General features: G+C 33.9%; 1 protein-coding gene across 1 annotated transcript in view; it reads left to right on the plus strand.

Annotated features, from left to right (window-relative positions):
• Positions 1-14,461, plus strand: part of LOC121358848 (regulating synaptic membrane exocytosis protein 1-like) — a 160,263-nt gene that overhangs the window by 36,061 nt on the left and 109,741 nt on the right. The window contains exons 5-13 of the mRNA XM_041477334.1: positions 935-1,034; positions 2,441-2,564; positions 7,995-8,051; positions 8,473-8,519; positions 9,570-9,682; positions 10,721-10,851; positions 11,172-11,343; positions 11,473-11,629; positions 12,866-12,937. Coding sequence (XP_041333268.1) covers positions 935-1,034; positions 2,441-2,564; positions 7,995-8,051; positions 8,473-8,519; positions 9,570-9,682; positions 10,721-10,851; positions 11,172-11,343; positions 11,473-11,629; positions 12,866-12,937 — 973 coding nt within the window. The remainder of the gene's footprint in view (positions 1-934; positions 1,035-2,440; positions 2,565-7,994; positions 8,052-8,472; positions 8,520-9,569; positions 9,683-10,720; positions 10,852-11,171; positions 11,344-11,472; positions 11,630-12,865; positions 12,938-14,461) is intronic.

Consider the following 14,461-nt stretch of genomic DNA (forward strand, 5'->3'; position numbering starts at 1 on the left):
TAATATGGTCTAAGGCCCTCACTGATAAATTTTACACACTATCATGTGACAATGTCATTGGCAGATAGGCTTCTGGATACTTTTTTGGTATAAAATCTCCTGCTAATTGTTGTGATTGCAACCTGAGGAACTAATACCTAATGAACCATCATCCTGCTCTTTCATTTTATTATAAAACTCCTCTAGGATCTTCCTGATGAAAAATAAACCAGAACAAAAAAACCCTCACCTGACTGGAGAGAGTAAGACAGTTAAAGAGATACCAAGTCATCAAGACTACATTTTCTTTGTATTTTATTTAAAATCTGGCCCTCTTGAGGGCACGTGTTTTTTTTCTGGTCCTCATCTCTGTATCCTGTAGTCATCTTCAAAAACAGATCTTCAGCTTAGTTTCTCTTCTGTTCTACTAAAGCCAGAAGTTGCTGGTTTGTCCTGTCATGTTCTTGGATGAGAGTGCCTATGTTTTAGCATCATCAGCATTCTTGTGAACTTGTTGCCCATATTTAATGGTAGTGTATTTGCTGAGTTTTCAGCTGATGTGCCAGCTGCATTTTGGGATTTCATACGCTTGAAATGATGCGCACTTGCAATTTAAATTTGAGTACATGACGGACAATTATTTGTAAAAAGTGCATTTGCCTGGTTATTTATTGAGAAGTGTTCTTTCTGCAACAAATGTAGGTACTTAGCAAACTGCATAAGATTGATTTGTCAAACACAGTAAAAGGAATATTAATTTTATTCTGTGTCAGCTTTATTTCTTTTTGTCTTTAAGCCTCTCTAAAACTCAAATTGACAGTAAGTTTGCCTATGAACATTTCAGGTGTAATTTAAAAAATAATGTGAAAACTGATTAGTTTTCATACAAACTTATTTGTGCTCTATGTGACATCTGCTTGGTGGCTTGGAGACTCACAAATTTGTGATTAACTAGGTTGTTGGAGGAAAAATGACAGAATTAGGACGACTCGGTGCCTTCATTACCAAAGTGAAGAAAGGTAGCTTGGCTGATGTGGTGGGGCATCTCAGAGCAGGTAAATCAATCAGTTGCATATGAAATATACTGTCTTTTAGTAATGGCCTATTGCATGCAACCTTTCATTTATACAAACATTTTCCATGTGTTATGGTAATATTTTTTAAATACAGAACAATACTGTAATGTTAGTATGAAATGCCATGCATTTCTAATTTATTATGAACATTAATTGCTTGGATGTATGAGCAAAACAAAAGACACTCGTGAGGAATGCTGGTAAGAGGACTGAGTGACACTGGTAGATTTTTGTTTGCTAGGTCAGGAGCTGCTTATTACATGCCACAGAAGCAATGCAAACTTTCTTTTTTTAACTGATTGTGGCAAACAAAATTCACATCACTGAAGGATGACACACTGCATACACAGTGGATTTTATTAGTGTTCCTTTCGGTGTTAACTGTTACAAATGAAAATGGAAAAGAAGCCAAAAAAATGGTCCTAAAATATTTCATTTCTATTAGATGTATATATTGCACTTACACATAAATGACTGTGCTAATGGCACTTTTCATGCTTCTAAAGGAAGTGAGAATTATGCACAGCATTTGGTTTTCATAGTCACTTCTTAATGGTTTATATTTTTACTATAGCTCTAAGCGACTACTTTCCAAATGTTGTCTTAGCAAACCAAAGTACCTATGTAGTGCCTTAATAACGCAGAAGCTCCAATGCCAATGTGGATGGCTTCAGGATAATTGTGTGAAGCAGATAGTAATAAGGAACCAGAAAGGATGATGAGTCTCTAACAAAATTCTACTTTTTTTGGCATTTTTAGTTCTTTCTTTCTTACCAAGCCAGCATCAACTGTTATAGTTGTTTATAGATTTTAAATGCAGATTACAGTTATAGGAAATAAATTTGTCTCCACTAATCTTAAACCATTTGGGCTGAAATCCCAATTTTCTATTTCAGGTCTATGTTTTTTTTTTGGGGGGGGGCTTTTTAAATGAAAGCTATTTTTCTAGTTTTAGAGCCATAATTATTTCCCAGAAAAAATATATTGTTTTGCATGTTTCCGATGAGTTAAAGTCTGTTAGTCCTATTGCATGGGACTAGAGCATACAAAAAAGGCATGGATGAATCCTTGCAGTTAGAAAAAACACTTTTTTCCTTATAAAAAACATCCAAACTTTGGGTAGTTGATAAAACTTGGAGTAATTGTACAAACTTCAATAATTTTAATAATTGCAAATAGGAAGTCTTGCACAAGAAACAGAACATCCCTGTGCAAGAGTAAGCACTGGGAGCCAACCAGCTAAAAACCACCTTGGCAGGAAAGTGTCTGAAGGTTTCAGTACAGCTCTTTCATGATTTTAAATTATTTTTATGTTACTTGAGAATACAGATTTCATTCTTTGTGAAAGAATATGAAAGTGAGATAAACTTCTCTTTAAATTCAAGGGGATGAAGTTCTAGAATGGAATGGTAAACCCTTGCCTGGAGCTACAAATGAAGAAGTTTACAACATTATTTTAGAATCAAAATCAGAACCTCAAGTTGAAATCATTGTTTCAAGGCCTATTGGGTAAGGCTAAAGACTTGCTTCTTTAGCATAGTTATTGCTTCTGTTAATAGAAAACTTAAAGGATTATTTGTGAGTTAATTATTTTTTATTGCTTAAAAATGGGATACAATTCTCCTTCTGTTACTGACATTCTGTATAGTCTGTTTTCTTCGCTACCATTTGTGCCTTTGCAGTGACATATAAGCATGAATATTGTTTTCTGTGTGGTCAAAGTACTATAAAGGCTTTTTCCAAGTGGATTAGGTACACCTGTGCATGACAAACTTTTCGTTTTCAGGCTTTCAGTCTCCTAGATCAGAGTATAAATGTCTTCATGAGTGGAGGGAAGCATTGCAGGATTGTAGTAAGCCAATACTAGTAGGATTTTAAACAGGCCTTCTTAAAAAAGCTAAAAAAAAGAAACACAAAACTCATAATTGAAAAGACTGTATTTACCCTTAAATTTTTGTTGTTGAAGTCAAACATGGAAGCATAAATGTGTTATGTTTATAATCTCTATTTTTTAAATTATGAACCGAGGTTCAGAGTTTTGTGACAACAATTCTAATAGTCTCAGTTTCCCCGAATACACCTTAGAAGGAAAATAATATCTGTTCAAGTTGATAAAATTAGGGGGATTGGCCCTGCATTAGTGATATCAAGAATATTTTGAGCTAGGTCTTACAAAATTGAATATGAATAATTAATTGTAAATTCACATTTACCTTGTGAAACAGAGTCACATGATTTACAATAAGAAGTGATTCTTTTAAATTTGCTATTTTCATCTTAATTATGGTTTTTGCTTGTCTCAAATATGATACTTTTTCAGTATTAGAAACAAAAAACAATTCATTTTCTTTCTGACTAAAATATCCTTTTATGTTTTGATTATTGATTCTGTCTGTGCTATGAGAGTGTAGCTGTATTTTGCAAATAAATGTTGCCTTTTTAATGGAAATCTCTATTAAAAGTACTTAAAAAATTGACATTAATAGGTAATTCTACCTATCAGTTTGACCTTCTAATGGAAAATGAAAATCTGATGCAATAATAGTGGCTGTTAAATGCTATAATTACCATTCCCAGCTGAAGACTCTGGGAAAGTAGAAGCTTTATTTTGCATTTTTTGAGATAAATTAGGAGATACTCTTAAAAGAAAATTGCAAATTCAGTTGTGCCGCATTGTTATTAAAAATAATATGCCTTAAGTAGATTTTAGGAAGTCTAGTTTTTCTATTTAAATCAGCAAAAAAGAAATATCTTGATATTGGACATGGCTTGAATACCACATTTCGGTTGAAGAAAGCATGGAAATGTATTTGTACAACTGTAGAACTGATGTAAAAGGAAAGAGCTAGATTAGCATTTTAAACAATGGACTAGACATGTTTATTGCTGTCAATATTGCAAATTTTGTGTGCCCTTAAACTCCTAAGATAACTTTGGTATTAAACCAAATATATTCTTTAGTTTACAAATTTGATAGATCTATTAGTTTAGAAAAATTAAGTACAAGGTGACTGCATTCCAGTGCCACATTCCTGAAGAAAAACTGAAAAATTATCACCCTTTTTTTGAAGTTTGTTGAAAATCAAAGAATGTTTGTGAATCTGAACAGTGGATTTTACATTAGAATAGTGCACCCAGAAATAGGACCAATAAAATGTAAAGCTTTTCTTTGGATGACCCATACATATATTTTCATACATAATATGTAGTCGAAAGTAGATCACACTAGATTTTGCTTTCGTTTTGAGATAAATGGAGTCTTGGCATGGAGGTTTTTTTTTGCATATTAGAACAACATTTTTCTTGTAGAGTTATGTCTCTATAGATTTTTAATATTTTTTTTCTTTTGCTTGAGGATCAGGTTGTTTTTTGGGGATTTTATGAGAACAAATAAATATCTCTAGAGAACAGAACTTTAAAATTTAGACAGACCCCTTCTATCCTGCAGTAATGAGTTAAAGTCCAGTTGTTTTATGTTAGATTGGGATTTACCTGTCTGTCATCTGAGAATAGCCAAAAATTTCAGACATTGTACAACAGAGAAAATCCTAATAGTAGTTATCAAAAGAAAGAGCATGCTGCACAGAATTGTCTTTTTTCCCTTTTTATATTTTTTCTTAATAATTATGATTTATGTAATTGTGTTGCATAATGGAAAATTAATTGCTTGATTAACAAATTACTTTGATTTTGTCCCTAGCTCCACTTTGTCTTGTTTTCCAAACTGTGTGATGGTTTCAGATTCGTGACAGGGAATTTTACTTCATCCCATCCAACACATCTAGTTTGTCAAAGTTTGGTGGGTACTTCTAGGTGCTGACTAAGCAAAATTTAAGTTGCTTGATACAGCATTAAATGATAATCCATTACAGCAAAAAATTCTTGTGAGGGAATAAGTTCCCGAAAGGCTTGAAAATGGTGTTTCATCTAGATAATTGAAGTGTTTTCATCTCTCAGTATTAATAATGCAAATAATGTACCAGCACTTTTAATGGTCTTGATTTAAAAATTCCTAGCATATTAGGTCTAAAAAGCCCAAACATGACACAGTTTGCCTTAAGTGAATAATGGAAGGACTGTAAGTCCACAAATTAGACTGCCCACAAATTAGACTGCCAGTTACAAAACTGCGGTCTAAACAATTTGTTCAGTCTTGTAAATTTGGATTTCTCTCTCTGCCAGCAAATGTAATTTTAAGTAAGGGATAATTGTAGGATGTTTATTAGAGAAAAATGTGAAGCATATAACACTATTAGCAGCTAAAGGCATAACAACAATAAACAGTATAACCACAATAGTACCGGGGAAAGTCCATAGAAACTAATTGACACTAATTCTAATGGCTGCAATACAAGGTAGATAAGAAACCTATAAAAAGTAGAATTAATGGGTTGGCTATCTCAGTATGAGGAGAAGAATTACCTATGAATATGCATACAATGTGAGAGGTGGTTAACGTAGGACAGCACAGAAAGTCCTCTGGCAGTATACTTTTCGGAGAAGGAGCGTGGCATGGTAACTAACTCACCATCTCTTGTGTGCTCTATGGGATAGTGCAGGTAAAACAATTTTTTTTTTCATTTGTCTCTGTTTTCTTTGTCAGATGCTAGCTATCTTTGCTTAGATTTCCACAGATAATGCTGCCAAAACTGTTGTTTCTCTGATATGATTCAGTGCCTCTGTGCAGGGTTGGTTACTGTGGTCTAGGTCCTGGCAAGGAGGTTGAACCTCTGTCATAAACCAGGCAGTGCTGAACTCCAGAGCTGCCCAAGTAATTAGTGCAAACTGCAGATTGATCGACAGGTTCTGATGGCAAGGAATGGTTTTGGAAATAGCAGGATGAGCACTGGGGAGAGGTACTCAGAAACTCTTTAGAAGCTGTCTGGGGTGAAGAATGTGATACATCTCTTCCTAGAACATCTGAAAAAGTGTGGGTTACAAACACATTTGAATTTGGTTCTTCCTCAGTGAGCAACCTCTTGACTATATCCCTCAGAGAAATTATGGCTGTTCCTGTGCAAAATAGTGATTCTCACAAACCATATAGCTGCACAGAGGAGTTTCAACCTCAGGTACAGTTTTGTTAAATTTACATAGTCATTGAGGCGTGAAAGGCTCAGACATAAGATAACAATATGTAATATCATGTAAGACCACACAAGGTAGAGATAGAAATACAGAGTTTGAAGTTGGCACCTCTTTGCTGGAGGTGTGTGTGACACTACTTTTCTCAAGTTCATATTGCTCCAAAAGGGGTGTAAAATTTTGTTACTGTATTAGATAAGCAGTTGTGCAACTTTTCACTTTGTTTTTCTTTGACTAGTCTAATTTTGAATATTTTAAGTAATGAGCTACTATTTCTTCTAAATAGTTTTTTTTGTAAATCATATATCAGAATATTTTCTGCAGTGCAAAATTAAAAGCAGGCTAGATAAGACTAGTTTTCTTGCATGAAAAGTTTTAGATTATAATTTCCTTTTAGAATGTTCATTCTCTAATTGAAATGCTAACATTTAATCCTCTTTTAAACTGTGTGGATATGTTTCTCATGTTGATTTATTATTAAATTTTTCTATATTGGTTGTAACAGTGTGACTGTGCCTTAGCAGAAATTTGAATCAGTTATTAAGTTATTATTAATGTGTAATTAATATTTGAAGTTTATTTTTAGCCTTTTTTTTCCCTACTGTATTGTTGACAATACAAGAAAAAAAATCCAAACAGAATTAGTTTTAGTGTCTTTCTTTAATCACACCAGGACTATAGAACTTGGCACTGTGGCTGGCACTTTCCACGTTGAAACAGTCCTTGCACATGTGAACCTTTGTTTAGACATGCTAAAAGTGATGGTATTACAAACAGTGCTATACTGCAGATGGGAGTGTTCATATTCTAGCACAAGAAAATACTGCAAATTTAACATTGTATTGAACAGGAAAATCTGTTTGATTATGGTAAGTAAATACTTCAGACTGATGAGAAATGCCCTGGAAAGTCTGACCTGAAAAAGAGAAAATGTTAAGAGGAAGAAGACTGCGCAGCAGCCCTGCTGTGCCACAGGTCATTAATCTGTTCACGTGTTTGTAGAGTAGTACTGTGCCGTGTCAAGAATGACTAATTCAGCTATAATTCCATGAGTTTGAGGAAAGCACATTATTCTTGACTCATGAAGTCAAGACAGGGAGAAGCACGTTCTTGTTTAGTGATGTGAGGTTTAAGCTGATTTGAGACATTAATGCAGAGCTGAAATAGTCTATTTTAAAACTCAGGCACCACAAGTTTAAATTTCAGGACACGAAAAGTGACTTTAAGGCTCAGTGATTGGGCATTGTTGCATTCTTTTTCTGATACAAGTGTCTGTTTCTTTTTCATAAGTGACTTTTATATACCTAGGAGTCTTAGTTTTATTGAGTTCCAAGTCAGAAAGATTTCTGTGTTTCACTGAGCAGACTGCCTGAATAGCTTTAAAATTCTCAACTACAGACTTAAAATCTTGTAAATGTTCTTCAGAAATGTTATTACAGTTCCAATTCTGGATTAGTCTATGTGGATGAAAATGCATTCAAGTAATTCACTGAAGAGTTTTGTTTTCATTTCCCTGCTCTGCTGCTTTGTTAAGATTTGTGCATTACTAGATGATTGTTGCTCTTGTAATGTATTTTCAATGATGGCTGAGAATAGAAAGAGCCAGGAGCTAGCATCATCCAGATTTTGATGGAAGAATAAATTTATTAATGAGAAAACACTGATAGATGCGTGTGGATTTAATCAGTTTATCTTACTTATATCTGTATATGTGTTGGACATGTATGTGTTGAAAAATGTCCATACCCAGTTGTAATATGGTTTCATTTTCTTTTATCCTTTGGAGAAATGCATTATTCACTTGTTTGTTTAACATTGCTAATGATCTTTGTTTTCCTTTTTTATTATTGTAAGACATTTTCATCACTTTCATTCTCTGAACTCCTTGAGACGTTTATATAAAAATTACTAGTGAGTTAATCTTTGTCTTGTTTTTTTGACTTTTTGTTCTTCCAAAAAATAATTGAACAACCATAGCTGTCATTCCTTTTGGCAAAGGAAGTACAGCTATGTACTGTATATTTTTCTCTTCCTAAAATTTTTCTTTGTTTATTGTTCCAGTTGTAAAAGTATCCAGTAATCCATCCACAATGTTAACATTGTGGTGCTCATATTGTTATATCTGCTAGTTCCTTAACTTGAACGTAGTTTGTGTTAGTGTGATTTTCATGAATGGTAGTGGAAAGTATGTCTTTAGATATTTCCTCTTTCTTTCCTTGTAGCCTGTTAAAACAAAAACAGATCCATGTTTCTGAAAAATGTCCCAGTGGTGTATCTGTCACAGCCAAAAGTAGTCTGTGTTGTTTCTAATTACTATGTGTTCACATTTTAGTGATATTCCACGGATTCCCGAGACTTCCCACCCCCCATTAGAGTCTAGTGAGTACACACCTTGTTCTTTTCTTTAAACATGATCTTGTACCCAGCAAAACTATTTCAGCTGTGACATTTCTGGAAGATGATCTGTGGAAATTGCATTGGCTCTGAGGCTTTTGTGTGACAAAATTCAATGGGTTTTGGCCTTGTGTGTTAAATTTGAAGCAATATGGATTTTATTAAACATATACAGATTTCAAATGCTAGCAGAACTCTTATTTTTTTCATTCTGTATCTTGTGTTGTTACTACCAAAATAATAATTCACTTCCCCTAACATAAGAGAGAAAACAGATATAAGGGACTGCCAAAGGTACAAATGGTGTCAGGATATCACCTCCTGCACCAAGCAGAGTAAGTCCAGAGTTGTTGTTTCTCTTTTTTTTTTTTAATAAGAAAACTTTGGTTAGGTGACTTTTTTGCTGATACTTCAGAAGACTGGTGTTCTTTTTAACTATGTCATTTGAATGTTTTCAGCCAGAGTATTTGAGGGCCATGGCTCCCAGTCCTTTCCCATCTGAGCCTTTCCTGAGATGCAACTAAAAACCTTCCCTGGGAGAGGGAAGCTGTGATCCCATGTCACAAGCTCATATCATTAGTGAGGGCTCTGTTTCACTAGGGAAGAACTGAGGATGTCCAGCAGTTGCTGAAATATCCTCCATGCCAGATTCATCTCCTGCATTCTTCGTATTAAAATATCAGAGGCTACTGGGAGTAGAATCCATACAACAGATGTGGTGTATTCATCAAAAACTTAGGATCATAGAATCAGAGTACTTTGCATGGGGAGGGAGATGTGTAATTCAGTCAGAAAACAGTACTTTTTTATTTAAAACACCTGCTATGGGTCGTCAATGATGTATGAGGAACCCTCTTTTTGTATGTTTTTTCAAATAAACCAAAAAATGACAGGCTTAATCTGGGTTGTAGGGGTAAAAAACCCAGTCTTTTCACTCTATTTTCAACATCAATTTTATACAATTCAAAGAAAAAACAGTTCACAATTTATCCAAATTTTGGATGGTAAGTTCGTGTGTTTCTCATGTGGTTTTAGGTTCAAGTTCTTTTGAATCTCAGAAGATGGAACGGCCTTCTATTTCTGTTATATCTCCAACTAGCCCTGGAGCCCTACGGGATGCACCTCAGGTCCTACCAGGGCAGCTTTCTGTGAGCATATTTTGCTTTTCCTGGGTTTTTAATGAAAATCTATGAAGTGCTGGTCCCTCAGCCCTGCACATTCCCAAGGCCTGTTGGGAGGCCAAGAAAAATGTTCAGTGTTGGTAAAGATTAACATCTTTCAAAAGTTTTTTAGCAGCCTCTGGATGCACTAACAAGCCATGACTGTAATCACAGCAGACATAAGAAATCATTGTCTTAATACACCAAAGAGTGCAGGAATTTACATTGAGAAGAGCCCATAAAAGTGCCTTGAAACTTGTTATTTTGTAGCTTCTGCATTGAGAATAGTGACTTTGCTGTACATGTCCAGTAATCTGCAGATTCAAGCATAGTATCACTGTTTTCTTTATGGGAGCATTTAAAGGCCTGTATATTTGTTAAGCATTACACTATTCAGTAATGCATTTTAATTTAGATACATCTCGAAACTTTCACGTAATATTAATTGAAGTCCTACTTATTAAATATACTCTTGATACTTAAACTTTGTTTTCTACATTCTTTTATTTTTTTATATTGATCATATTAATTCAGGAGCATACAGCAGGCTTAAAAATTTCCTGACATTATGATTCTCTTAAGAAATTATGTAGCTCTATATTATAGTTTCCATAAGCACTTTTGTAAAGGTCACAAATCTGAGTAGATTTTAACTATGCCTTGAAATAAGATAGGCAGAGATTTCTATTTAATGTAGCTTTTAAGGTGCAGAGCTAAGACATGCTGGTTTAGGTGCACTTACAGTTACAAGATAATGCAGTGAGTACAATAAACAATGGAAGTATAATCAGGCACCATAATATTATTCAACTGTGATAAATACAACAGGCTTTGGTATATACCATCATCTTTTCCATCTAACCTAATTAAATATTAAGGGATTTTAAATGCAATATATCTCATTGTCTCTGGGGAAAAAAAAGGAAACAACAGTTACTTTTGCTTTGTGGTTATTTTTGATACAATCTGAAAATTCTGTTTCTTCTATATTTTCAGTAATGTTTTCTGGTAACTTGATTCCTATAGGTTAAACTCTGGTATGACAAAGTGGGACATCAGTTAATAGTAAATGTTCTGCAGGCAACAGATTTGCCACCAAGAGTAGATGGACGCCCCAGAAATCCCTATGTAAAAATGTATTTTCTTCCAGACAGAAGGTAACAGTATTCCAGTTTATAAAATTATGTTTTAATATACCATATATTGAATCAACTTTTAATGAATGCTTATGAAGAACTCCTTTTTACAATTTTTTATAGCTAGATTATTTATAACAAAAAATTACACTTGAATCATGCAAGTCAGTATCAATTTAACTTTGTGGTCTTTTGTAAGAATGTGAACCACTGTGCAGAAAATGCTTACTTCATTTAGGCATTATCACCTAACAGAAAATGAAAACAGTTACATCCTGATGAATACATGGATTTTTGGATTTATCTCTATGAATAACTAACAAAAAATATTTATGTTTCAGTGATAAAAGTAAAAGAAGGACCAAAACAGTAAAGAAAAGTCTAGAGCCAAAATGGAATCAAACTTTTCTCTACTCACATGTACATCGTAGAGATTTTAGAGAACGAATGCTTGAAATCACAGTATGGGATCAGCCAAGAGTACAAGAAGAAGAGAGTGAATTTCTTGGAGAGGTGATGCATACAATCACATTTCTTCTGAGTTCATTGTTTGGTTTTCAGTATATTTGCATATGTATTTTGTGTGTGTGTTTCTCTGTGTGACTTCAAAGTAAAATTGAAACCTGATGATTTTTCTGCTAGATTCTTATAGAGCTGGAGACAGCACTTTTAGATGATGAACCACATTGGTATAAGCTACAGACACATGATGAATCTTCACTACCTCTGCCTCAGCCATCACCATTCATGCCAAGAAGACATGTTCATGGTGGAGAGAGCACTAGCAAAAAATTACAAAGTAGGTCCAAATTCCATTAAGGTCTCTTAAATTTTAAATTAGAAGTTCTGGATATGGTGTAATGGTACTTAAATTCTAAATAAAATAAAAAATATACTATTTCATAGTCTTTAAAAGTAATGAAAGTAATGAAAATGTGTGGCAGAAAGGCAATTTAAATTATGACATTATGACATGTCAGCCTTACAAGTGTGACTTATTATTTCAAGTGCGTGAAACCTGCTGGATTTGATTTGGCTTTCATTAGCAAAAAAAAATTGTTCAAAGATTTTTTTTCATAAACTTCTTTTTAAATAGAAAGATGAAATTCATAATTATTGAATAATTAAAAAAAAAATTAAAGTATTTTATTTTTTAAAAATGTCCTTAAAGACTTACAAGGCTTAAAACCACTTTTCATCATAAAGTTAGTCTTAACCTCCAATATGCTCATTAAAGTGTACTTTTGCAGAAAAGAGAAATTTTATTAATGAATGTGTTTGGGAGGTACAGTTGTTTTCATGAGTCTGATTTCAGGTTTGTATCAGGCACGTTAAAAGGAGATATATCAACATTGTAGTTTTTCTCTGTCCATTTAAACTAAGATTTACTTAGAAATATGAAAGATGTAGGGAATTATTTTAAAATGGATTTCCAAGCTATTTTTCTGACTTTTCTAAAACGTGAAAGTCATTCACTCCAGCCAATGTGTAGGGAAACAGTGCATATTCAGGAATGAACTGTAAATATGTGTTACTGCTGTAATTGCTGCATAGGTGCCCAAATGCAGGATGTGTATAAAGAGAGCAAATGAGAGGTTAGTTTTTGTGAGATACTTGAGCTTTTCTAAAAGCTGGCAGTGTTGTTTCCTCTTCCTCTCTCTCACCATATGCTGCCTCATCTCCTTTCCTGTTCAGCAAGCTGATTCAGCATATTCACTGAAGTAGAACAAAAGTGGTTTTTTTCCTTTACTTGAGTTTTGCTTTTGGAGGCTTACAGAGATAAACTATCCTAGTAGAGGATTACTGAGGACTGGAGAGGCAGAGAAAGGGAAAGGAGGCTGCAGCAGCTGTAAGATGTTAAGTTGTCTCAGCTATCTTCTGAAGCATCAGTTTGTCACTGCAGTTGAGTTCTCCTTCGCTATTGTTTTGACTTAAAATCATCTTTTTGGTTTCATTATTATGTTGAATGAACATATTCTTACATATTATAACATGACCAGATGTTCAGGTATTTGTTTACCTTACTGTTGTGCAGGATCTCGGCCAATCAGTGATAGTGACATCTCAGATTTTGATGTTGATGATGGTATTGGAGTTGTTCCTCCAGGTGCGTGGATGAACAGCATGGTCCTGCTTTCTTTTTCTTCTTTTTTGCTTGTTTAGATTTATTTTTCTTTATAATATTTTGGAATATTGAGGATACTGGTTTTGGATAGTGCATTGTGGAAAAAACAGTTTTTCCTGATTATTCCATGGTACCTGTCCCATACCTGGCAAATTAAAAAGATTCTATTCATTCATTTATATTTATTTTGCCTCTCACTCTTTATATGGACGCACTGGTTAATTTCTTACTGTGTAGTGCTCCAAGCATTATTTAAAATGCAAGTTAAATGTAAAAGACTCCCACATTTTAAAATAGTTAAGATTTCAGTTTTTATTGAAAACATTTTTAAAATTATTTTGCTTTTTGCTTGAAACTTAGATTTAATGCAGTCTTCCATGGACTTTATTGATAATGCATGGCTATAGATTAAGATGCATGTAGCATGGCTATATTTTTTATAGTTTTCATAAGCTTTCATGAACTATCATTACCCTAAATGTTCACAAATATTTACTTGTAGAGACTGTCATGGTTTGACTTTTAGTTCAGCATTCCTACTTACTGAAAATCTTGACGATTATCTTGGATACCACATTCTTCTAGTTCTCATTCACTGTTGCCACAAGTCAGATAAATATATTTCTCAATTGTCACAAGCTAACTGAAGAGTCACTATGTCACTGCCAGCACTAAATCAGTTTTTCTGTGGATCTTCCTGATGAAAACCACTGAATTAAATCGTGGTTGGATTCAGAAAGCTTTCTATCTTCACAATCTGTGCTTAAGATTATCTCAAAATTTATTTATCCATGATATAACAGTGCAAATAAATCACATCTCTTATTAATGCTATATCATCTTGATGTTAACTGGGACAAATTCTCCTTCCTTTGATGCTGATTGGGTTCTTTTCTTATTTTATATACTTTGCACCTCAGTCGCTAAGAGAGAAATTCATTCCTGTATGCCTAGTTATGATATTTGATATTTTTACATCAACAGAGAGAGTGAGAATTTAAAATTAAATATAAATAAAAGGCTCTAAATATTTTTCCTGGCTTTTTCTTTTTTTGGTTTTGGGGTTTTTTTTGTAGTTGAAAATGTAGATACTGGTATATCTTTGTAGACTTACTTATGTTTAAAGTTTCAGTATATTCTCTCAAGAACTGGGGCTTTTTTTCCGCTGCCAGTCCTTTCTTGCATCCATTTGAAATATATTATTTTCCACCTCTCAGGATGCATTCAAAGTGGTCCAGCTGCGTGTGTTGGACTTTTGTTCGCTGGGCCAGGATTTGAGTAACTGAGTCTTATTGACATTTCTTTGGACTTCATGCTCAGGTGTGCCTTTGACGAATGCACAAATCCAAACTTTTTCAGCGATCACTGTAAAAATAGCAGGATTTAATTTTTAAAACAAGATTTGCAATGATCTGAGAGTCTCCAAGTTAAAAATGGAACAGCATAGTGAGGAAGCTCCTTCTGAAGTCCGCCTAATCAGAAACATTCTGCTAGTTCACTTGACCA

This window comes from Pyrgilauda ruficollis, unplaced genomic scaffold, assembly GCF_017590135.1.
Source record: "Pyrgilauda ruficollis isolate IOZ18807 unplaced genomic scaffold, ASM1759013v1 scaffold40, whole genome shotgun sequence".
Taxonomy (NCBI): domain Eukaryota; kingdom Metazoa; phylum Chordata; class Aves; order Passeriformes; family Passeridae; genus Pyrgilauda; species Pyrgilauda ruficollis.